General features: G+C 40.9%; 2 protein-coding genes and 1 pseudogene across 4 annotated transcripts in view; all 3 read left to right on the top strand.

Annotated features, from left to right (window-relative positions):
• Positions 1-20220, top strand: part of AHCTF1 (AT-hook containing transcription factor 1) — a 77703-nt gene extending 57483 nt beyond the window's left edge. For all 3 annotated transcript variants that reach the window (XM_028111858.2, XM_028111855.2, XM_028111856.2), the window contains 10 exons: positions 949-1126; positions 3068-3271; positions 4145-4559; positions 6112-6235; positions 8237-8319; positions 9944-10152; positions 11693-13658; positions 17671-17804; positions 18857-18939; positions 19759-20220. In XM_028111858.2, coding sequence (XP_027967659.1) covers positions 949-1126; positions 3068-3271; positions 4145-4559; positions 6112-6235; positions 8237-8319; positions 9944-10152; positions 11693-13658; positions 17671-17804; positions 18857-18939; positions 19759-19948 — 3586 coding nt within the window. In that variant the 3' untranslated portion in view covers positions 19949-20220. The remainder of the gene's footprint in view (positions 1-948; positions 1127-3067; positions 3272-4144; positions 4560-6111; positions 6236-8236; positions 8320-9943; positions 10153-11692; positions 13659-17670; positions 17805-18856; positions 18940-19758) is intronic.
• On the top strand, positions 17301-17474 carry LOC148162819 (U2 spliceosomal RNA; annotated as a pseudogene).
• A 96-nt stretch (positions 20221-20316) lies between the features above and the next one.
• The window catches only part of LOC114215636 (kinesin-like protein KIF28P), a 57149-nt gene continuing 53395 nt past the window's right edge, over positions 20317-24070 (top strand). Inside the window, exon 1 of the mRNA XM_088017185.1 lies at positions 20317-21269. Within this exon, the coding sequence (XP_087873311.1) occupies positions 21201-21269 (69 nt within the window). The 5' untranslated portion in view covers positions 20317-21200. The remainder of the gene's footprint in view (positions 21270-24070) is intronic.

Here is a 24070-nt window from a genome sequence, read left to right as displayed (position 1 = left end):
AAGGAAATGCTTCCTGTAAATATTTCCCACCGGGCACCGGGCACCAGCTTGGGTCCTAAAGCACCCATCTGTGATCTGTGTTCATCTGCCATCCCATTTGTGAAGAAGGACAAGGAAGGTACAGCCATGGGGAGTTTTTATTCCTGGGCACTGGGACATGCTGGACCTTTCTGGTCATTTTCAGCTGAACCACAGAGCACAGAGTCATTTTGGGGAAGTAAAAATGTGTTGTTTGTATTGCTAGGAAATATGACCATAAAATAGACTATTCATTAGAAAATTGCCTATGCAAAGGATCCATCAGAAATTGTAACCTGAAAATTTCACTTTCAAGTTTAAATTCTTTATCTGTGAATTAAGTTTTTAAATTCTTGGGACTGTGCTTGCTTAATACAAGTTATCGATGAGATCAGTTTTATCATTTGTATGAATTACATCAGGACATTACAGAAAACCAGCAGAATCTGGAGATTCCATTTTGTCACTGACCTCATTAATTTGAAAAAATAACTTTGTGTGTGTTGGTGCTCAGTCTTATTGCAATAAAAACCATAAAAGTAAAGCAAACCAATATTCATTATGTACGTCACATGTAGTTAAAAGGAATTTTTTGTGTTCGTAAAGAATTGTAGCAAATGAATTTATTTTATCAGTGAATATTGGTGAGAGGGAGGGCGGGGGACTAGAGCTTTTTTTTTTTTAATTGTTACCTAGAATTCCTAATTCTCAGTTTTACTACTGAATTAATTTTCTGACTTTTTGAAGTAATGGCATTATATTAACATCCTGACTGAACTTATAATTTCATGTGGTTACCATATTTGCCAGTGAGTATAGAAGTCTAATTACATGGCATGATAAATTTTGGGGGGATTTTTTTCCACCATAACTCAATAAGTTAGTTACCTGGGCCTTTCTGTGTACTGTGTGCCTGTACTGTGATTACAGACCGCTGGATTTGGTCGTTCATCCTGTGCACCAGCCTTGTCAGCGTTTGGGACTTATTCAGCAAACCCCCAAAAGATCTCCTTTATACCTGGCATCCAATTCATTGTTCAAAGGATCACATCACAGTCCTTCCAGGACTGTAGAATTACGTGTACTTGAAACTCCTTTCGTGGTGAAGGTGAGTATTGCATAACTACGTTCATAGTGAAACTAGGAAGTTCTCATGTGTCAAGCAGCAGGGAGAAGTAAGCTATCTCTTACTGATATCTCTGGGTAATGGACAGCATTAAGCCTGTTTGGGGGGAGTTACCTTTCTATAACGTTTATTGTACCTTTACATCTTCTTAAATAGGATTTTCCTACATTTACCTTTTGTGTTTACCTGATGTACTCAAGGTTAACAATTACATAGTTGTTCTGAGGGTAATCCAAGTCTCTATGGTTATTACAAGTTGAAACCTTAAAACCTTTGAAGAAAAGCTTTCGCGTTCTTGGGTTTGCCCCACCACCACCACCATTTCTGCTACCATTTTGCTGTTACTTCTTCCTTCTGTCATATGCTTTTTTTTTATTTTATTGTTTTAAAGATTTTATTTTTTATTTATTTGACAGAGAGAGATACAGCTAGAGAGGGAACACAAGCACGGGGAGTGGGAGAGGGGGAAGCAGGCCTCCCGCGGAGTAGGGAGCCCCATGTGGGGCTCGATCCCAGGACCCCGGGATCATGACCTGAGCCGAAGGCACACTCAACCAGCTGAGCCACCCAGGCGCCCCTCTGTCATACGCTTTTAGTTCTCTGGTTTCTTTTTTTATTTATTTAAATTCTCTCCTTAGATGAAACTGCACTCTGTTACTCCTTCTTACTAGCAGTATATCTGTCTTAATTCCTTTTCCTCCACCATCTCTGATAAATCATTAGCTGGGAAACCACAAAACTAGACTTGTGGTGGCGGGGAGTGGGCACCTTTTCCCATCCTGTTAGAATGGTTTCACAGCACTTGTGCGCTGACAACTTGCCCAGCATCCTGGATTGAGTCCCGAAGCGCCCTACTTTCATTTCTTTCCTTTGTTTCTGCATATTCAGCATGGAGAGTGAAGCCAGGGGATTCTTTTTTTTTTTTTTTTAATTGTATTTATGAGAGAGAGAGAACAAGCAGGGGAGGAGGGGCAGAGGGAAAGGGAGAAGCAGGCTCCCCGCTGAGACAGCCTGACATGGGACTCGATCCCAGGACCCCGGGATCGTGACCTGAGCTAAAGGCAGACACTTAACCAGCAGAGCCACCCAGGTGCCCCTGATTCTTACCTTACAAGGTGAAAAAAAGATAGTTGAACAAATGTCAGTCCTAAAATAGTTATTAAAACAAGTGGAAAAGAAGATTGGTGAGCTTTTTAAGTGCCTGATACTTTCCAGGGCTGTGATTCCTGTTTTTATCCATTAAAAAAATTACATTTTGTATTCTCTTAAATCAAGGAATAATTTTGTGTCTGCTACCAAAAACAATCTTGAAAAAAAAAATCAGTATAATATTGTAACGGATCTAACGGAATTTAGTGATCTAATGGAATACAACCATCTGCTTGCTAATCCTTCAGAGAAGTGAAGTGAAGGAATTATTGCTGCTAAATAGTTTCTGTGCTAATTATTTTTATTAATTCTGGTAAATCTTCAGGATTCTCATAAGTCATGAGTTACTGTTGGATTCATGAGATGAAATTATATCTCTTATAAAACATTCTTAAAGTCAGGCTTATCATTTGTATTAACTTGCTATAATTAAGCTTGGTTCTTTTCTGCACACACTGTCCTGTCTCTCTACCTAACTAAAGTTTTGTAGGCACCCATTAAATAATTTATCTCTGCACTCTCTAAGTTATTAAACTGGGAATAACCAAGACCTTAAAAGAATGATTGTGGATGTAGTTTTATGTTTTGTAGCCTTATGTATAGAAACCTCTTGAGTAGAATTTTGTACTTTCTTTCCAGTAATCCGTAAAAAAAACTTCTTATTGATGTTCTGTTGCAGTTGAGTATGTTGTGACTCAGTTGACCTTTGTCTGTCCTTATGTAAGCGGCTTTTACAGACACTAATGGTGGAATTCCATTCGTTCTTTGTCGCAGAGAGCTAAAACTTTGGCCATGTCAGTTACTTCCTCTGGATTTGCCGAGTTCACTCCTCAGTCCATCTTAAGGTCTGGTCTTCGAACGCCACCTTTGCCCTCTCCCTCTCTGTCACCTGGAAGGTCCGTTACCCCTCCTTTACGACTTAAGGAAACTAGAATTTCATTTATGGAAGAAGGCATGGCCACAAAACGGATTCCTGGAGTAAGTTTGATAATAGTTGGTACAAATTAAGAATATAGTAGCTTTTATAAGTAAAAAGTCAGATAAATCAGTTTTCTTTTTGAGAGAGAGAGGGAGAGAAAGAGTATGAGCCGGAGGAGGGGCAGAGGGAGAGGCAGACTCCCCACTGAGCAGGGAGCCTGACTCGGGCCTCAATCCCAGGACCCAGAGATCATGACCTGACCCAAAATCAGATGCTTAACTGAGCCACCCAGGTGCCCCACATAAATCAATATGACTGTAGATGTTTATATACAGTCTCACAGATAGCATGAAATCAGAAAACACTGGTTCAGTAAAAATCTCATGGCACTGAGTGACCAAGCCAAACCAATCCTTTACAACTGAAGTTTTAAAATAGGGCCCAGAAGCACCAAGCAAATTGCCTGTAATCAAATGGCTATTTGGTGGCAGAAATGGACTACAGTCAAGACCTCCAAATTTCTTAGTCCATGTTTTTTATTTGTTTTTTTTTTTTTTATACCTCATATTGTGTCGGCTCTCTTCCTAAGCTCCTGATCGGGTGTCTGTTGAGACGGTCTGCGGTCAGAGCTCCATCGTGGGTTAATAGGAAACCATTTGGTGGTAGTGGGTCATCTTGCCTAGTCTGTGTCTTAGTCTTTTGGAAATACCGTTTTATTCCCAATCAGGGAACATTAACAACCATTAACTTTCATATATCTGGAGAGAATGGATTTAGAATAAATGAGTTTTGACTGAGAAGAGAATCTAGAGAAATACCAAACATGAAAAGGATGTAAGTAATCAGTTACTATTGATTGGAGATGGAGAGCTTAGACTCTAATGATTTCTCCTAGTAAATTTTTTTTTTCCCCAAAACCTTTTACTTGACAGGGTGCAGATGACAGCAAAACAAGACTCTCTGTTACTACACCTCTCCATAAATGTGGAGGTCCAGCAAAAAGCAAATGGCTGAAGAGCAAAGCCAAGACAACAGCCTTTTCCCTGAGTAGTCTTGAAAAGGACCATCAGGAAGTGGAAGTGAGGTCCCAGGATACCCCTTCCCAGAGTTTGGAGAAACTGGATATGAGCCAAGAAAGTAGCGGTGCCTCCACCAGGTCAGACCAGACCACTTTGGAGTATCAGGATGCACCGTCACCAGGAGACTTGGAAGATATTTTCGTGGCCTCGAGGCCAGAGAGCACTTCCACAGAACTCATTATTAATTTAACTGAACCGACTGAGAAGGACAGTGATAAAGATGTGCTTGAATCAGAAGTGACTCCTCCAGACCTAGAGAAACAAACGGGTAAGACTTCCTTTCCAGATATTCAAAAAATGTGTAGAATTCTTTCCACCATAAGAAAAGCATCAGGATTAAATAATTACAGGATCCCAGTGTACTAGGTTCTAGACACAATGCACACATCTGCCTTAAGGCCATATTGTAGCTGTGAGGAGTAATAATTACTAATCCTCCAATCTAGGTTGTTATTACAGTTTCTAACTTGTCCAGCAGCCTCAACTTTCTAGAAAGCTGCTCAGAAACCAGGTCGGTCATTTCTTTTCACCATCCCTATCTTTCAGAATAATCAAAATCATCTCTGGATGATCCATACAGATATCCAGAGGCCCATGAATTTAGAGTCTTTAAGTTTACTTCTATATTAAAAAGATTTTGAGCCCCTAATGTATGTGGAGAACAGGTAGGCTCTCCTTGTGTGTGTGCTCCGTGTTGAGGAGCCTGCCCCTGCCTGCAAGTAATTTAGAGCCTCGTGGACTAGATACATAAACAAGCATTTACAGTGTAGTTGGAAAAGCATTCCTTTAGGAGGCATGGAAGGGGCCAGGGAAACACCAGAGAGAGGGGAGAGACTCGGCTTAGAATCAGATCAGAAGGGGTATCTGGGTGGCTCAGTCGGTTAAGCGTATGCCTTCGGCTCAGGTCATGATCCCAGAGTCCTGGGATTGAGTCCCGCATCAGGCTCCTTGCTCAGCGGAGAGCCTGCTTCTCCCTCTCCCTCTGCTGCCTGCCTCTCTGCTTACTTGTGCTCTCTCTCTCTGTCAAATAAATAAATAAAATCTTAAAAAAAAAAATCAGATCAGAAAATTTAGTCTATTTTTGGTTTCATAGCCCTGCACGGTTTTAACAAGCACATTTAAAGGTAACTCCTATCTTTAAATCTGTAAAACTAAATACTTCAATAAAAATCTCTGTCATACTGGTTTCTTTGGGGCTGTGATGTCTTTGTATAATAAACACAAGCATTATTGCTCTAAGAGCCTAGGACTGTCCTCGTGAATAGCATCTGTCTACAAGTGTACATCAGTCCAGATGTGCTCTCTTCCACCAAAATAGTTGAATGATAAAACAGATGAGGATGTTCATGGCAGTATCTTCATTGATTATTCCTAAAAAGATGAGGCAGTCTCAAACAGAAACTTGTATTGTTTTCGTGGGGGATTATATAGCACGAAATATAGGGTGAAACAGGCTAGCTGTGAATTTCAGCTACTTACACAGCCTGGGATAAGCAGTGTAACTGTGTGCTTCTGTGTCCTCATCTGTAAAATGGGGATAATGGTCCCCCCACTTGGATTGTCGAGGACTGAGTCGCTCTATGTACAGCACTTGCATGTTAAGTCTCAAGTGGGGGAAGCAGTAGGGTACGGGGACTCTCGGGCTGGGCTCGGGCTATTCGAAAGACCTGTTGGCATTCTGAGGCCAACGGAGTAAACCTAAAAGTACAAAAGAGCAGATCCAACAAGCTTGTTAAAAAGTAGTCATCCAAGAAAGATCATGAGTACTCGCTAAACAGTTGGCATAAGTGATGGTAAATATCCTTCCTGCTGATTCGTAGGCACTGTAGACGACGCGAAGACAAAGGACCTCTTGGTTGCAGAGGAGGTGCTTGCAGACTTCAGTCCCTTGCGCCCCATTCCAGGAGGTGGAGCTTCCCTCTGTGCTCCGCCAGCCCACGACGGGTAAGCTAAGCAGGGAGAGGTGCTCGTGCTCAAAGTATGAGGAGATGGTGAGCCGGAAGCTTCCTGTTCTGTGCGTAGATGAGCTTTTTTTTTTCAGATCTTGGGCATTCCCGCTTTGGTACTGGTTTCTGTTGTGAAGGACGTTCATTTGTACAAGTGTGTGTTACATAGTAGTTATTGTGAAGTCTTAGAACGATACTAGATACTTCCTGAATATACAAAGTCATGATGAAGTGAGGCAGATCTCCTTTTATATTCTTTGGTGATTCTATACTTGTTGAAGCCCTCCTGGTTTCGGGTTGATGAAGTGGGTCTCCTACGGCATCAAGATGGAGTATAGGGGACATGGCTCAGAGGCATTTGTGCTCCCTGCCATGTGGTGAATACAAGACTCCAGCAAAGGTTTTCATTTGTAATGACTGCTTGAACTATTAGTTTTATTCAGTGTTTGTACATTCAGGCACTGTACTAGACGATGTGGGGTCCACCAGCCTGATGCTGCTCAGTGGGGTCTAAGAGCTTGAGGCCAGGCCCCAAATAGTTTGTGGTTGCAACAAGACAGGCAACTTGTATTAGACTGTAAAAACCAGTACATCACTTCCTTTCCTGAAAGTCAGCTCAACTCATCAGTGAAGTGATTGACTGCCATTCTGGCAAAATCTCCTTCTCTTGTTGCAAGGCTGGACACCTTGCGTGTCAGGACTTGGAGCAACACTGTTGTAGAGGATACCAAAAAGTTGCAACTTTGATTATTGTGAAGTGTAGTAAGGGTGATTTACTAAGATTAATCCTTATAAAACATGGTCATTTAAGATACCGTAAGTGGTTCATTGCTTTGTAAGTCCTGAGGGAGTTCACACACCGCCCACAAAAATCACTATCGTAATAGTCACATCTCCTACATTGAACCCGATCATATGCTTCACTTCTGAGAAGAGAAATCCTGATCAGCTGCAATCTTTGCCAGGCCTCCATAGAAAAAGTGGGAGGAAACTATAAAGGATTATCTAGATTGTTTATTTATTTCTAATATTTCTTGAATTTTAATGAAAATAGTATTGCAATGGGTTTGATGGAGAATTGCAACAGTTGCAAAGCAAAAAGTAATCACATGACAAGAAACTTTGTGGTTACTGGTAATCTAGGTGAGTCGTCACCATCATGACAAGCCTATGTCCTTTTTAAATATAAATGTATTAGTTGTTGCTTCTTGGTTATCCTAACATTGTAAGATGGAGATAAGTCTTAAAAATACATCTATAAGGGCGCCAGTTAAGTGTCTGCCTTCAGCTTAAGTCATGATCTCAGGGTCCTGGGATTAAGCCCCTTATCAAGCTCCCTGCTCAGCAGGGAGTCGGCTTTTCCCTCTCCCCTCCCCCCACATTCATGCTCTCTCTCAAAATCTTTTAAAAAAAAATCATCTATAATATTCCAAATGCATGTTTGTTCTTGAATTTATTTTATAATTTTATTTGTCCCATTTAAAAAAAAAAAATCACGCTTTTGTTGGGTTTTGGGAAAGGGCTTATTCAGAATAGGAAGGGATCACTGTCCCCATATTTCCAGAACTTAATTTCACCAAGTGGCTTAATACAGGTCCCATTGGTCTCCTACTGTGAGTCTTTTTTCATACTCTTTCCAGTTAATACTAAAATATTGAACCTGATTTTACTGAGTATATAGGAAATACTCCATAATATCTGATAGACTCAAGAATGTGCCCACAGATAATTAAAAACTGGCATACGTGTAATTTATATTGACCAGCATTTTAAAATAATTTTATTTGTAGTTGAAAGCCATGCAAATTAGAAAGTGGGAATACCAAATACAGCATTACTTGTTTCTAAATTCACTTATAAATTTTATAGTGTTATTTAAAATGAACTTGGGTGGTAGTAAATTCTCCGAACCTCGGTTTTTATTACCAGAATGACATGTAGCAGAGCAGAGCAGTTGGGACCTTCTTCAGCACTAATGCACGTATTTCTGTTTCTAAAGGAAAATCCTCACACTGAAATCCCAGGTACCAGTTGTAGACGAAGGACTAGTATCTGTTGAGACCACCTCTGCATTTAGAGCAGGTAACAGTCAATGTGTGTATTATTTTGACTTTAGAATTATTTCATTTTAGGGGCGCCAGAGTGGCTCAGTCGGTTAAGCATCTGACTCTTGATTTTGGCTCCGGTCATGACCTCAGGGTGGTGGGGTGGGGCCCTGCATCAGGCTCTGTGCTCAGCATGGCGTCTGCTTGGGATTCTTCCTCTCCCTTGCCAGTCCCCAACCCCCTCCCTGGCTCACACATGAGTGCACACGCACTCTCTCTCCCCTCCCCCCCCAAAAAAAACAACAAAAAAGAATTATTTTAGTGTTTTAAGAGTTTTCTTATCTCAGTTCTTACTCTTTGATCAGGTTCCATAGCTGTAAGTAGCCTTGTGTTCTAAGGAGATGTATCAGAGCAGTGAGTTGCTTGTGAGGCGCTCTGTGGTCTAAAAGTAGACGTCTTAGAATGGTTTTTGTGGACATATTTTCCTTCAGAACATCAAAGAAGAGTAAAATCAATTACCAGTCCCCAGCCAGGCGGCATATCTGCTTTTCTGTCTTCTGGGACTCCAGTATCTACATGGGGCAACTTCTGTTTTTTAACTTAAGGCCAAGATTGGCTTTTTATTAGTGGAAAATAATTACAGATGACTGCATTTGCTCTAGGGAAATTAACAAATATGTAGAATTCATTTGATTTTGTTTTTTCAATCCAATGACTTCATTCTTTCACACACTGATAATTGGAAGGTAAAGTGCTTACTTTCCCACTCCTCTTTGCCAAACGGACAGATGAAAAACTTCCCTCATTTTGTTTTATAAGCTGTCTTTGTATTTTAGGGATACCAGGCCCATTATCTGTTAAAAGCATGCAAATATTTTTTCCTTGGTTTTTTTTGTTTGTTTGTTTCACTTTTTTATTGGGGTGCTTGGATGGCTTAGTCTGTTAAGCATCCAACTCTTAATCTCAGCTCAGGTCTTGATCTTAGGGTCACTTAAAAAAAACCCAAAAACCTTTTTACTGATTTTTGTTAAACACTAAAGGGTTTTGATTTAGTCAGATTCTCCCCCCCTCCCTCCACCCCAAAATGCTTTGGGTGTCGTTCACAAACCCAAATGACATTAAACTATGAGTGCTAATGACATAGAAAACTTAGTCAAAGAGGAACGTAAAAGATGAGGATTTATTTTTTTTAATGAGCTGTCACCCTCCCTCAGCTCCCCTCTAGGTTTTTTGTTTTTTTTTAATGGTAGAGTATATTTTTGTCCATTTGGATGCTTTCTGCCAAAAGAGAGATACCTAGTCCTTTTCACAGTGAGATACAGCCCAGACTGCAGGTCCCTCTTGTCATTATACTGAAGTTTCACAGTAAGGGCCGGAATTACACCTAAGTTGGAAAAAAAAAACAAAAAAAAAAACCACCATTGTCATTTTTAAGTGTAAAATTTATCTTCCATGTGTTTGTAGAAAGCAGATACGTATTGTCTAAGTTGGATACTGAAGAGATGGGATTAATATGTAAACCCTCATAAGGCTTTTCCCCTTTAAGAAGTTAGAAACTTTTGGGCAATAGGACAGTTTTTCAAGGAAATGTTCTCAAGTGCAATATGGCCTTTGCCTTTCTCTTGCTTCTCAGTGTGTGTGTCTTTTTGTTTTCCTTTCAGCTCTGGCTGATGTGCACGGTGATAGTGGAGACTCTGGGCTTGCTGTCCCTGAAAGTCCTGTGATCTCCGAAAATAAGCCTGACCAGGAAATAACATTGAACTTACAGGAAGATCACAAAGTAGAACTTGATGTCCTGAAAGCAAGTGTTGACTTAGCGGAAGAAAAGCCTCCTGTTTCTGACGATCCTCCTGATCCTCAAGAAATTCATGTAAAAAATTAATTTTTTACTTTGTTGTTAGTTTTGGTTTAGTTAGGTTTCAAATCATAGTTTAAACCTAATGTATTCATTTATTTGACTGTTGTATAAAAACCTCTTTTTAATGTGCGTTAGAAAAAAGCATGTAAATATTTTGTGGATTATAAAAGAACACATCCTTTAAGTGAGAAATTGTTTTTCGTGACCACCAAAAAGCTATGTTAAAGAAGTCAGAATTCTAACAGTTTAATTTTTGCTTAGTATCTGGTTCAAATGAAAGTTCTTTTAGCCATGAGAAAACAGATACTGGCTACTCCAGAGAAAAGTATGACAACTAAACTATTCAGAGCATTTGAAAATAACTGAATACAGTTAGATAGGATTGTTCCCCCATGCATACTTGTAGGAGAGTGCTCATTAGCTGGCTGGGGTTTAACTTCTATAACACAAGAAAGGATTTCTTTTCTGTCTTTCTTTCTTTCCTTTCCTTTTTTTTTTTTTGTACTTAATATGAATTATGGTTTCTAAAAATTCCACCATGTTTCTTTTAGTATCAACAGGCAACTTTATATGATAAATGAATGTAAGATTAAAAAAAAACAAACCACTTCTAATTTATAGAAATGTGATTGTATAGTATTTGGGAAGTTTCTTAAATCATAAGTGTCATGGTTGTCCATATTCATTTTCATGAGTATTCTCACTGTAAAATAGATGGATAAAGTCCCCTTACTTCAGCCGGGAAGCTAATAAAAATTGTGGGCGTGGTATGAGTGAGAATCCTCATTTCTGGGTATTTCCAGTCTTCATCTCACTGAATGTGTGGGGAGTGGGAAAATGTCATTGTCTAGGTGGGTGGTAATGTTCTACCTTCTTGGTCAGGAGATCTCTCTGTTACTTTCTACCTCCTCCTTTTTCTCCCCCTCCCTTACCAAAAGGTAAATGCAAGGACCATTCCTTCTTCCACCAAACCCTTGCAGGAGAGGTACTGAACTTGAAAGCCTTAGGAATTTCATGGTTTATGCAGCCCCAGCAAAGGGAAGAGGATTGAGTCTAGCCCAAGGGAGCTTATGTAGGTGAATTCTTCTTCAACCTTATGGGGATCATGCTGTTTAGAAAAAGTGTGGTTAGTTAGGGATTTTGGGGATTACCATTAAAACACAATTTGGGGGTTGTGTCTTTTTCTCCAGTTAATGTTTTTTTTTCGGGTGAGAACAGAATAAGTCCTTAAAATTAGCATCATAGTAATTTTCAGGGTTTTGTAAAGACTGTCTTTTTTAGCTAAGGAAATGCGGGATTTCTATTTTAATTCCATTCAGAATCTCAAAATCTTTTTCTGTCTAGTTATTTTGACCAAGTAATAATCTCTGATTGCTTAAATGGATATTTTTATAAAATAAGCCCATAAGTATATGCCATATCAAACGTAGTTTATGTTTAACAATTCATATACCAAGGGTGAGATGATTATTAAAAAACTGTATGCTTTAGGCTAAAATAAATGTACACATTAAAATTCTTTAACCAGTCTCTTATCTTTAATTCATTGTAGGTGACTGAACATGAAAAGCTCGGAGTTCAAGATTCAGAACACGAGGCTAGGAGTCTTTCATTTAATGAGTTGTATCCCTCAGGGACTCTTAAGCTCCAATATAATTTTGATACCATTGAGCAACAATTTTGTGACTTACCTGATAACAAAGACTCTGCTGAGTGTGACGTTGCCGAAGTAGACGGGGAACTTTTTGGGGCTCAGAGCAACTTTACCTTGATATTGGAAGGTGAAGAAGGAGAATTAGAGACAGGTGATTCTGCAGCATCTAATGTGTTAGCTCCAGCGGCAAACACAGTAGCTGAGGAAAAACATGTATGCAGTGAGGAAAACGGTGGACACGACGCAGAGTTGCCAACGGTCCTGACTAGTGATCAGGAGTCCCAGAAGGTAGAGACCTTACCATATGTGCCTGAACCAATTAAAGTAGCAATCGCAGAAAATTTACTAGATATAATTAAAGACACAAGAAGTAAAGAAATTACTTCAGATACAGCGGAACAGCAGTCCATTCACGAAAACATACCTTTAATAAGCCAGCAGGTCACCAAGGTAGTCAAATCTACGTTGAAGACTGTTCAGGAAGCAAGTACAGTGACTATAAACGTGAGCCAGCTTGATGACACGATTTCCTCCAGAACTCGCAGGAGAGGACGTGTCCAATCAGCACAACAGGAAGAGTCCGTAGCTGTTGCTACTCCTGACAGCCTGGGCCTTTTGGATAGGAGGACTCGGAAAAGGAAAGAAATTTCTGGGGCTTTTGAAGGTGCCTGTTCTGATGTCAAAGTTATATCTCAGAACCTGCAAATACCTCAAAATTCTGTGACTCCTAGGAGAGGAAGGAAAAGGACAGACGATAATCAGGACATGTTAGAAAGTGATCGTCCTATGGAACAGGACTTAGAGGTTACTCCAGATAGCAGACTAAGGAGGGCAAAACCCTCTCAGCTGTTGGAACCGGCTGCTGGAAAAACTAAGCTTTCGTCTGTTACAAAAAAGACTCCTAAAGGAATTAAAAAACCTGTGGAGTACCCGGAAAGTGTTGAAATGGTAGATCTAGATCTGACAGTTAGTAAAGTAGCACGTCCCAGTGGAAGTACCCGAAAATTGAGAAGTGCCACTCTAGAAGCTTCTAAAAAGACAGGACATAAGCCAGGTGGAGAAACTAAGCTTTCGTCTGTTACCAAGACTCCTAAAGGAATTAAAAAATCTGTAGACTCTCCGGAAAGTGTTGAAATGAAAGATCTAGATCTAAAAGTTAATAAAGTAGCACGTCCCAGTGGAAGTACCCGAAAACTGAGAAGTGCTAATCTAGAAGCTGCTGAAAGTAGAGGACATAAACCAGATGGAAAGCCCATGGACCAGCCACCACCTGTCAAGCCTGACAAAGGTCCTAAAAAGAGGGAAAGTAGCACACTCGATGTCACAGAAGACTCCAAACTGGATTCATCGCAGCTGAGTCTTCAGGCAGAGTTTGGTAGACCTAGGAAACGTGGTAGACCGAGAAAAGTTAATCCATCTGAAGATGTCGGATCCAAGGCTGCCAAGGAAGTGAAAAGTCCCAAGAGGAGGTCAGGAACTTTCAGCAGCCAGAGGAGGTCGGCAAGAAAGACCCCAGCCAAAAGAAAGACTGATGTTGCAAAAACAGCCTTAGAAAAATCCGCTTTAGTGCCAAATGAACTTGCTGTGGTGACTGGCTCTAAGAAAAAGCTTACAAAAAGGACTGAAGATTCAAGCCAAACATGTGCATTACGTTCAGTATCAGAAAAATACACTGATGAAGAAATGACCGCTATGGAAACTGACGACCTGGAAGAGAGGGGGCTTGCCCCAGCCGCACCGCCAAAATCGTCCCGCAGCACAAGGACTCGATCTAGCAAGACCATCTCGTTTCCCGACCTCTCTGAACCAAAAAACGAGTTTGTGTTCTCTACTCCCGTGTCAAAGGTTCCAAGGAAAGAGAAAGGTACTTTTACTTATATTCAAAGCACAGTTTTCCTCTCGCTCAGTCTTCAGCTTAAAATTCTGTTGTGTAAAGCACAATTCGACTTGATTTAAGACCGTAATTATTTCTCCTAAAAATGATTAGTAGTTCCAGGAAATTCCTCTCCCCCCTCCAAAAAAGAAAACACACTTTATCTTGAAATAGTAAAATTTAAAGATTTTATATTTCAAAGTTTAGATTCAGGAATTTTCTGTTTCACTGTGACTCTTCCTGTAATTCACTTGACACAGGTTTAATCTTCTAGAATAGTACCATTTCTCTTCATTCTGCCCTGACATAAGTGACTTAATTTCTCCTCAAATAGAATCAGCATTTTTAATCTAAGTGCTGCTGTGTTTGGCTCATGTCCCAGAAGATATCCGCAACCTCAAATTGTTTTGAAGGGAAGGAGCAGTAGAATTTTATTGATTAGGTTACAGAAATTATTCCAGTGCCTCCTCCCTGTTGCCCATAAATTGGCATGGCTGCATGTCCAGCCTCCCTCATTGCCCCTGATGAGCTCACGACTCTGTCGTTGGGTTAGTATAGCTCATACCTTGCCAGTGGGGGTGACGTGTCTCCCCAAAGGATGAAAATATCTTATTAGGATTCGGGAGGGGGGATGTTTCAGTGAAGCAGCCAATTAAGAGAAAGGGTCTAAAAGGTGATGATGTTGAAGGAAATGTTGAGACACTGGTGTCGCTGAACAGAACCTGTTAGGGTCGTTCTTGGCAAATGTGATAAAAATGGTTAGGTGAGCAAAATGTAGTTGTTCACTTAAGGTTGAAGATCTGAATTTCAACAAAGCAGCTCAGGGACTCGTTAAGTAAAGTAGGTGACTTTGTTGTATTTATTTAACCTTTCAGAACTGTGGTGTGTACTTTTAAAAGCATTAGTGAACATCCTGTAGAGTTAGTTGCCTTATGACTTGAGGAAGGCCACGCGAAAGATAAGCCATTTAGAAATCTGCAAACTGAAAATTTTCTATATTCAGCATTCACTCTGCAAACACTGTTTAAACGTGTTGGCTTATGCAGTCATTTCTTTTAGTTACATAGTCTGAGCCCAGGAAGGGGCCCTTTGCCATCAGATTGATCGTTTGTTTTACAAAATAACTTGTAACAGTTGCAGGAGGTCTGTCTCCCACCCCCAACCCCGTTTTTAAAAATAGATCTTTGATTTTACTGTAGGATTCCGTTTTTTACAGTTTGAGGAAAGGGAGGTCACGCCCATACTTTCCTTGGAGCAAGATGCAATGACCTGAGTGTGTCGGATTTTAGCTCACTTGACTAAGCTGCTAGATCAGATAAATTGGAAATGCAGCGCGGGTAGCAGAAGGTCATTAACACAATTCTTTTACGCTTTCCTTGTGACTTAGAAAAGTGTAGCAAACACCCAAATTGTGTGGTATTTTGGCAGATGTCTCAGTAATTCTGATCTTCGTCGTCTTTACATACTGGTCACCTGTATACCCACGAACTACAGCTTGTTTCTGTAATAAAATACATGCCTGCCATAGAAAATTAGAAATTCAGTGTATTATCCTCTCGTTATCTGAAGGACCAATAACCAGAGTTCACATTTTCTTCCAGCTGTGTGTCCAGAGACATATTCTGCTGCTTCTTCCCCCTCGCTTCATGAGCATTTTCAGATCCTCTCAAATACCTTTTGGAACCGGGGGTGGGTGTTCGTGATTTTGTGTGTCTCGTGGCTTCCCCCCCCCAATAGGCTTCCCGGCTGGCACCGCCTCTCACCGATGGGCCACACATGCTCGTACCTTCTCCTGTTGTGTATTTGAACCATTGTCAGATTCTCTAGTGTTAAAAACAGGCACCTTCTCGCGTTAGAAGTGGTGAGAAATTGGGGACTGAGATCTCTCATTTCTGCCACTCAGTAGCTGGGCAGCCAGTCCTCTCACTTTTCCAAATCTGGCTTTCTCACTTTGACAACGAAGGGGACAGTACCTGCTCCGCAGCCTTCTGACAAGGCAGTCACCATCACCAGCGTCCAGGGCCTCCTTGCTTCTCTTGCCTTTTGGCTAGAGTTCCCTCTCTCCTCCTCTGCCCATTCACGTTGTCTTCTTAAAGCTCTTTAGGAAGGGCAGGAAGCACAGAGGAGCAGGCACAGAAATACTACCATATGACCTGAAGGCAGTCAGAGAGACAGCCATCTTAGAATTTAGTTAGAGGCATTTTGCTGGTCAGAAAAATGTAAAGCTTGACATCTCCGTGGATTCTGTCTAATTTCTGTTACTCAGCAGCAAGCGTTTAAGAAGGGCCTGCCGTGGGCCTGAGGCTGAACTGGGGTAGACTTTCGTCAGGTGATTTGATTCCCGCTCCAGCGCAGTGAAGTGTAGCTACTGCTCTTCCTTCCTTCCACAGTGAGGGGAGGTTGAAGTTCAGGGAGACCGAGCCCTCACACCACCCAGGCTGTGAGGCGGTGTCCCGGAGCCCACCTGCTGCCTGTTCAGAGCATTGACCAGTACGTTCCTGGCTTTAAAGCTGACATTTTGGGATGCCTTACGCCTTCGGTAGTGCTGGCATCAAAACTTCCCCTCAGGAGACGTAGAGAGGTGGATGAGGAATGAATATGCCAAGAAGTATCATAAAGTCTTGTTTGGCTTAGTAGAAGCACGTGGAAGAATTGGGGGAGGCCGAACATTTTTGCACACAATAGCGGGTGTTCATATTTCCTTACTTAATCCTTTGAATTGTAGGGGGAGATGTAGGGGAAGAACATGGGCTGGTCTTTGAAAAGCCAGGGCAGTTGTTGCTCCAGGTAGCCTAGAAAGAGAAAAACAGCATGTTTTCATTTCCTGGAAAGACCCTAGATAGGTTTCTTTTTAACGAAAGAGGAAGGTCACCACCAGCACCCCCACTGTTGCCGGCTCTGCCCCTAACCCTCTGGCAGCAGAGAGAACTCTGATTTCTGACCTCACCTCAGTTTTTTCTTAACAATTATGTGCTTTAAAAGCAGAATTTGATGTCTTACAGAAGTCTTGACTGTCCAGGTGGGTGAAATAATGTTGAACTAGACTTGGAGAATTTTATTTCAGGACTGTAAATTCTTGAAATAGTAAGCAGCTACTGGGGGCCACCCACGCTGTTCAGTCCTCTCATCTTCACGATGACTTGATAGGTTCTGTTATTAATCCCATTTTATAGAAACTGAGGCACAGAGGGGTTTAACTCATTTGCCAAATGCAGGAGCTGGGATTTAACCTGTGGCAGACGGCTTTAGCGGCTGCTTCCATAAGCAATGGCTACTGGCCATGAATACGGAGACCCTGTGGTGAAAACAAAATCTGAGATACAGTCTGTGATGTCTGTGATGTTTTTAATTACGTATTTTGAACGAGTTCTTAATTAAACCATTTTTATTTATCTATGGCATTTCTTCCTATCATCCTGTTCTTCCACATTCATTACTTTCTCTGCTTACTTTTTCCCTTTATGGCGGGGACTTTTCTATTGTTGCTTTGACCCGAACAACTAGCTCAGAATGAGCTGGAAGGAAAGAACTTTTGAGTCTTCTTTGAAGATAAAATTACTTTTGTAAATGAAAACGTCGTCTCTGGAATAGGAAGGTTTACAAAGCAATCTAGCTCAGCTTATGTACAAGATTATCGCTTCTCGGCCTTTTGGCTAAGATCAAGTGTAGCTTATGTACAAGATTGACGCTTCCCTCTCTCAGAACATTTGAGGAGCAGTAGAGATTAGAATTAGTGGAATGATACAGTTCTGAGCTTTTTAGGTCTTATTTTTCTGTTGTAGTGTTACTTAGTTTGAGGCGTTAGATGTTCCTGAACTTGGGGTTTGCCCTGTCATTCCTCTCCTCCTGGTGCGGCCGCCATGCTCAGATGCTCGTGTCTTCCAGGTTGTCCTCCCGATGTGCGATGTGCGTCGTTTGTTCCAAGCTTTAAAAAAACACAGATACTGGTACATATATAAATGGACATGGATACAGTGTGTTTTTTCTCCCTGCCTTGCTTTAGGGAAAAAAATAGAGGCTCCGGCACAGCTGCAAGAATTAGTTTCAGATTTACCTTCTCGGTTTGTCTTCTCGCCTCCTGCGTTACGGACCAGGCAGAAAACCACATCTAACACATCCAGAGCTGGAGATGAACTGGTAAGAAATGCATTGTATTCGTATGCTTATTTAAACATGCTCTCTACTTGTTTAGGCAGTGTTTCCTAAATAAACCTCATTTATACTGAAAGCCCCAGATCACCTTGTCTGCACTTGGGGGGCCCTTCCCTTGGACACAGTATGTCACCGATGGTGTGTTTCTGGCAGCTATGGTTTAGATGACCCATTAGGGGAAAGGCTTTTAGCTTTTAGGGTCTCATCAGAATGATCTGGATGTGTTTCTCTAGATTAGAGGTCCCTGAACCCCCGGGGTGTCTTGCACAGTCACACTTGGAGAGAGAGTGCTTCAGAGTTGACTGTATCACCTGATTGCACATAACCCTAAAATCAAAGCAGTTCCGGGATTGAGAGGGAGACAGACCCTTGTTTTAACAACATTAATTCATAAGCATTTTTTGAACTATCTGCTATGAGCCAGTTACTATTCAAGGACAAAGACTTAGAGAGAAATCACTTGGGCAGATTCCTGGTCTTTCAGGAGTTCAGTTTAATTGAAGAGGCTAAAACACACATAATTACTTCACGGTATGTTAAGAATCATTTATGCCCAAATAACCCTATAGACGGAAGGTAAAGCAAACAGGCACCACTGGAAGAGAACCGTGGATCACAGAGGCAGTGCTCGGGGGCGGGGGGCTGCTTACAAATGGGTGAACGGCCATGTGCATGTTAAAGGAAATATGAAATGAATTCTAGGGAGGAAAACTAGTCTCTGGTGGCCAGTTCCTTTACAAGACGACGAGAGCCCGGATGTGGGCTGAGGCAGTGGGAACAGGAGTGCAGCAGACAAGGACACGTTCCACGTGAAACATGCGTGCCTTGGAGATGAGCTGGATGTGTGGGGATAGGGCTAAAGAGCGGCCCTAGGTGACCAGAGTTCCTGCTAAAGATAAAAGGGGTCCATTTGGGACTTGTGGCGTCTGAATTCACTAGCCCTCTTTGGCCATATTCCTTGATGCAGGATAGAACTAATTCAACTTGGATTTCAAGTATTTACTTATGATTTAGCTTCTAAAATTTTTAACCCCTAGAAAGATAATGCTCCATCAGTAGAAACTGTGGGAAGACCAAAAGTGAAAACAACCAGGACGGCAAAGACAAAACAGGCAAGCAGGTATGAACTTTTTTATGCTGTAATTTTTATCCATTTTGTTTTATAGATTAGATTTGAGAAGAGTCATAACTTAGAGAAATGAAGCTCTTCAGGAAAGGGTCATTCTTAGGGGCATTGTGCGCACTGGCTTGTGGCGATGGCTGGGTCTCCCCACACAGCAGTGAAAGCCAATCTGTCCTTTTTAAAGAAGGGTCACGGGGGTCTTGTTTTTGGCAGTGGGAGGTTTCACCCTTTCCTTAGTTAAGGTAGATAACTATTAATAAAAATAATTATAAACTTAAAAATCTTGTACTTATTTTACTAGTAGCAATAAAACTTCCATTCATGAGGACGTTTGTCCAGGTATATTGGCGCTTAGGCATGGTTGAATTTCATAAAAGTACAAAATAAATCCATTGATCTTCCTTTAAAAATGGGCATCATGAGACTTTGGACCATAACTCATAACATCGTTTATGCATCATTTCACTTTATATATATATATATATATATATATATATATACACACACACACACACACACATATATATATAAACGTTCATATGACGGAGGTATACCCATCCTTGCTGATTGCTGCCGTGGGAGCGTTGCTGTTTCTCACACACTTCACGGGCCTCCTGGGCTCTCAGCCCACCGACATCACGTGAAGCCTTTACGCAGCCTCCAGGTACCCTGTGTGACCGAAAGCTTCACTTCGCTTCTCAAATCAAAGCACCCAGAAAGGGTACTGCTCCTACTTTTTTCCCCCCAAGGTAATTGGGAAGTGGATTCTAGTCAATATTATAATGTATTCTTACTTGAATTGTGTTTTGTTTTCAGAAGCCAAGAAGAAGATAATTGGTCACCTCCTGCCGTGAAAATCCGGCTGATTTCTCCTTTGGCGAGCCCGGCTGATGGAGTCCGGAGCAAGCCTGGACGAGCGACAGCAGTGGCAGGAAGAGCTCCGGGAAGGAGCAGGAAGAAACTGTCCTCCTTTCCAAAGCAAGTTTTACGCAGAAAAATGCTATAATTTTTTTCAAGTTTTTAATGAACACCAGTTTGTAAAATCATCAGAATTGTGTGGATTATTAAAAATCACCTAATTTGGAAGAAAACAATTTGTATAAATTACTGTAGATTTTTGTAAACAGAAGGTCTTCAATAAGTACAATAACTCCGTAAGGAGTGTGATTCTTTTAGTCCGGGCAGTTTTTCTATTTTATATTAAGACTTCATACATTTATATAATATGTAAATATGGCTTCTTACTGGAATGTTAAATAAAGTGTATACTTCACAGTAGTTTGTGTCTGTTAGATTTTTGAGAGGGGATTTCTGTTTTAATAATGATTTTATAATGCTAGTAGGTATTGGTCCCATTTTCTTTCGCTACAATTAAAAGGTATTAGACCAGCCTTAAAACGAAGATGATTGAAGAACTGTTGATTTTTTTTAAAGTTGCTATTTTATAATTTATGCACTTTGCTCCTATGATTGAGATTTCTAATCATAAAATGTATATATATATTTTTTTGCCTGTTACTATGTTCAAATCGAATTATGGGCATGTAATTTTGCCGCTTTTTGTAGTTTAACAAATTTTGTATATTCTACCTCAAATTTGTCATTTTCCAAGTAATGCATTGGTTAAATACAATGTTGGCATTTCTTGTTCAGCAAGCTTAAAGGCTCTTTACCTTTAAAGTCTCTTCATTCTTTAGAGACTAATCATCCAGGTTAGACTGATTGGTTCAGTGCTCACTAGCCTCCTGGAAAGGTTTGAGAAGAAAGGGAAATGTCGAACAAAACTGTTTCATGGCTGCTTGATACACCTCGTGTGTGCCTAGTATCGACAGAATAAGTCTGAACAAATTTTATAATATTCTTGCTGTGAAGGAGCTTGCTGTAAAATCACAGAAATCCCTTAATATTCAGGTTTGAAGACTGACTCATTTTCATAGGACATCAGGCACAGACTCTTGAGGACAGGGAATGAGTGTGAGGTGGGAAGGGAAAAGAAACAAGACACTGTTGTCTGCAGTACAACTCTGTGCAGTTCAGTGGGGACGCTTGATGTAGCCTGTGAAACTCATCAATAAGTGAGTGCTGTAAAATAATTTATAACAGGTCATGGAGAGTGTGTAATGAATGGACCATTAATAATTGATTGTCTAGAAACAAACTGCTTGTGTTGGCTAAGCTTGTAATGTGTTAGTGTGAAGCAGAAGCACTGTGCTTTCCACCTTATTTTTCTACTAAATAAATACCACGGGAGATGGGAAATGATGACAGCGCCTCTGCCAAGTACTGATGGTGTGCGAGTAGCGGTGCGCGTGAGGCCTTTCAGTCAGGTTAGTGACGGAGGCGACGCCGCCTGGTTGAAACTCAGACTAGGACTTGCATTTTATTCCTTTTGCTAATGATCGTTATCAAACATGTATTCAAGCTGCTTGTCATTGATGGAATATTAAACTTCTTTAAATGAACTTGTTAAACGAGTAATTTAACGATCTCTACTTAATTAGTAAACACGTAACCTCATTCCTTTGCGCAAGTAGCTCAATAAAAAAATTGATGAGAGAAACGTACTGTCAAGTTAATAATTCTTTAAACCGATGCGGGTTGGTGAATATAGATACATGCTGTTTTTAATAAATGTCCTTTGCACCCCAGCTGCTCATTCAGCTGTGTTGCTACAACACTGTAGGATAAAATAGAGGTGATACTCATTCTGGGACCCTGTAGCAATCTCTGATTATCAAGGCATTAGTTACAAATTTTAAGATAATTCTGAACAATTGGCCCATTCAGTGAACTTTTGACTGCTCGAATCAAACGCGGTACTAGAGAAATGGGATACAAAGCAGCTTGCTGTCTCATTATGTGAGTAATTGGTGGCAGAACGCACCACAGTGGTAAGGCAAACAGCCCCCAGAGACTGATCAGGTCTAGTTCATTCTACCTGGCTCGGTCATGAAGACTGGAGATGGAGGCATTTCAGAAGACCCAAGGGCCGAGTAAGATTCGGACAAGGATATGCTAGAATGATGAGCAAGGGCATATTGGACAACAGTCCTGAATGGCATCCAATGAGTGTGATGGAGACCATATATGAGGTCTTCCTTCCCATTTGGACCTTGTTCAACCTGACGCTCTTCTCTCTGGTCCATCAGTATTCAAGATTGTTTTGCACATTTTCAGTTGGTGTCCATGATTTCCCGCCCCCTAGCATTCATCTGTATCCCAGAAAATACTTCAGCAACCAGGCAACATATCATTGGCTAGCGTTTTATGTGAATAACTGGACAACTTCAAGTGTAGTGGCTCATGGGGTCTTCTAAAGGGGCATGGCTTTTCAGCAACCTGATAATAAACATGTCAATTGTGAGGAGCAATTTAATGTTTTAACCAAGAAAAAGGAAATAAAACTATCTTATAACCTAATCTGTCAATACACTATAAAGTAATTATTCCAGGGTATTTTTCGCTGGCCTTTAATACTGCTAGAGTAGCTACAAGTTTTAAACAGTAAGGAGGTAGAAAGTAGGCGCTAAGTTAATTACATGGCTTTTAGGACCCCTCATCAAAAAGATTGCATTTGATCGCATTCTACCACCACCATTGGCTAGCTTATACTAGAACAGTAGCAAGGAGAGCGGACCAACTCGAGGTGACTTTAGGGTGAACGGTTATGGGGCATGCCTGGACAACTGGAGCCTGTCTGGTGACCTGGGCTCTAATTCTCTGACTTCCGGTCTTAATCCTTGTGGTGGGGTCGGAGAACCAGCTTGGTGAGACTGACTGTGTTAGAAGAGGTAGCACTTTCTCAGGAACCTTTGAAGTCAGATGAACTTGGGTTCGAGACCTGACTTTGTCACTCACCCACTGTGTGACCTTGAAGGTTTTAAGCTCTCTGAGCCTTGGTTTCCTTCTGTGCAAAATGGAGATGTTGATACTTCACAGGCTTATATTTCAAAAACTAGATGAAATAATGTGTAAATCAACACAATTCCTGACCAATAAGCAGCGTTGTTATTAGCCACTATAATTTTTTCTTATTTGAGAGAGAGACCAAGACCATATGTTGGGGGGGGCGGTGCGAGGGAGGGGCAGAGTGGAGCGGACTGCACTGAGTGCTGAGCTCAATCTTACAACACCAAGATCACGACCGGAGCCAAAACCGAGAGTCTGGATGCCCGACCGAATGAGCCACCCAGGTGCCCCTGCTATAATTTTTTATAAACATTTTCATTGAGATAGTTCACCTACTATAAGGTTCCCTTGCTTAAAGTCTACAATTCAGTGATTTTTTAATACATTCACAGATAGGTACAACTATCACCAGTTTCAGAACAAATTTTTATGACCTCAAGAATCTGTGCCATTTAGCTCTATCATCCTTATGCCTCTGGTTCTAAGCGACCCTTAATCTAACTTCAGTCTCTATTATTTCCCTGTTCTGTACAAGTCATGGGAATGGGGTTAGTCTTGTGACTGGCTTCTTCAATTTAGCATAATGTTTTCAAGGTCCATCCATGTTGTAGCATACACCAAAATTCCATTTCTTTGTGAATGGTTACTATCGCATTGTATGGATATACACATTTTGTTTAATCCATTCCTCAGTGGATGTTTGAGTCGTGCTGGCTTTGTCCACAGCCTTATCCACAGGATATAATGCTGCTATAGACACTCGTGTGTAAGTTTCTGTGTGGACATATGGTTTTATTTCTCTTGGTTTACACCCAGGCTGAGACATATAGTAACTAGTTTAATTGTTGGAGGAACTGACTTCCAAAGCCAGCTGTACCGTCTTCGGCTCCCCCCAGCCAGTGTACGAGGGTTCCACTTTCTCCAATCCAATCCAGTTACCTGACTTTACTATAGCCGTTCTGCGTGTGACGTGGTGCCTTATGGTTTTGAATTGCAGTTCCCTGATGCCTAAGGACGTCATGTATTTTTTTCATATTATTGTCCATGAATGTATCCTCCTTAAATGTCTATTCAGATCTCTTACTCATTTTTAAATTGGATTATCTTTTTACATTGAGTTCTTTTGGATACAATTCCTTATTAGATGTATGATTTGCAAATTTTCTCTCATTCTATGAGCTATCTTTTCACTTTCTTCATGGTGTCCTTTGAAGAAGAA

This window comes from Eumetopias jubatus, unplaced genomic scaffold, assembly GCF_037043125.1.
Source record: "Eumetopias jubatus isolate StellerSeaLion01/CBP00866 unplaced genomic scaffold, mEumJub1_p1.0 scaffold_12, whole genome shotgun sequence".
In the NCBI taxonomy this organism is placed as follows: Eukaryota; Metazoa; Chordata; class Mammalia; order Carnivora; family Otariidae; genus Eumetopias; species Eumetopias jubatus.
This window is presented reverse-complemented; position numbering and strand designations above follow the sequence as displayed.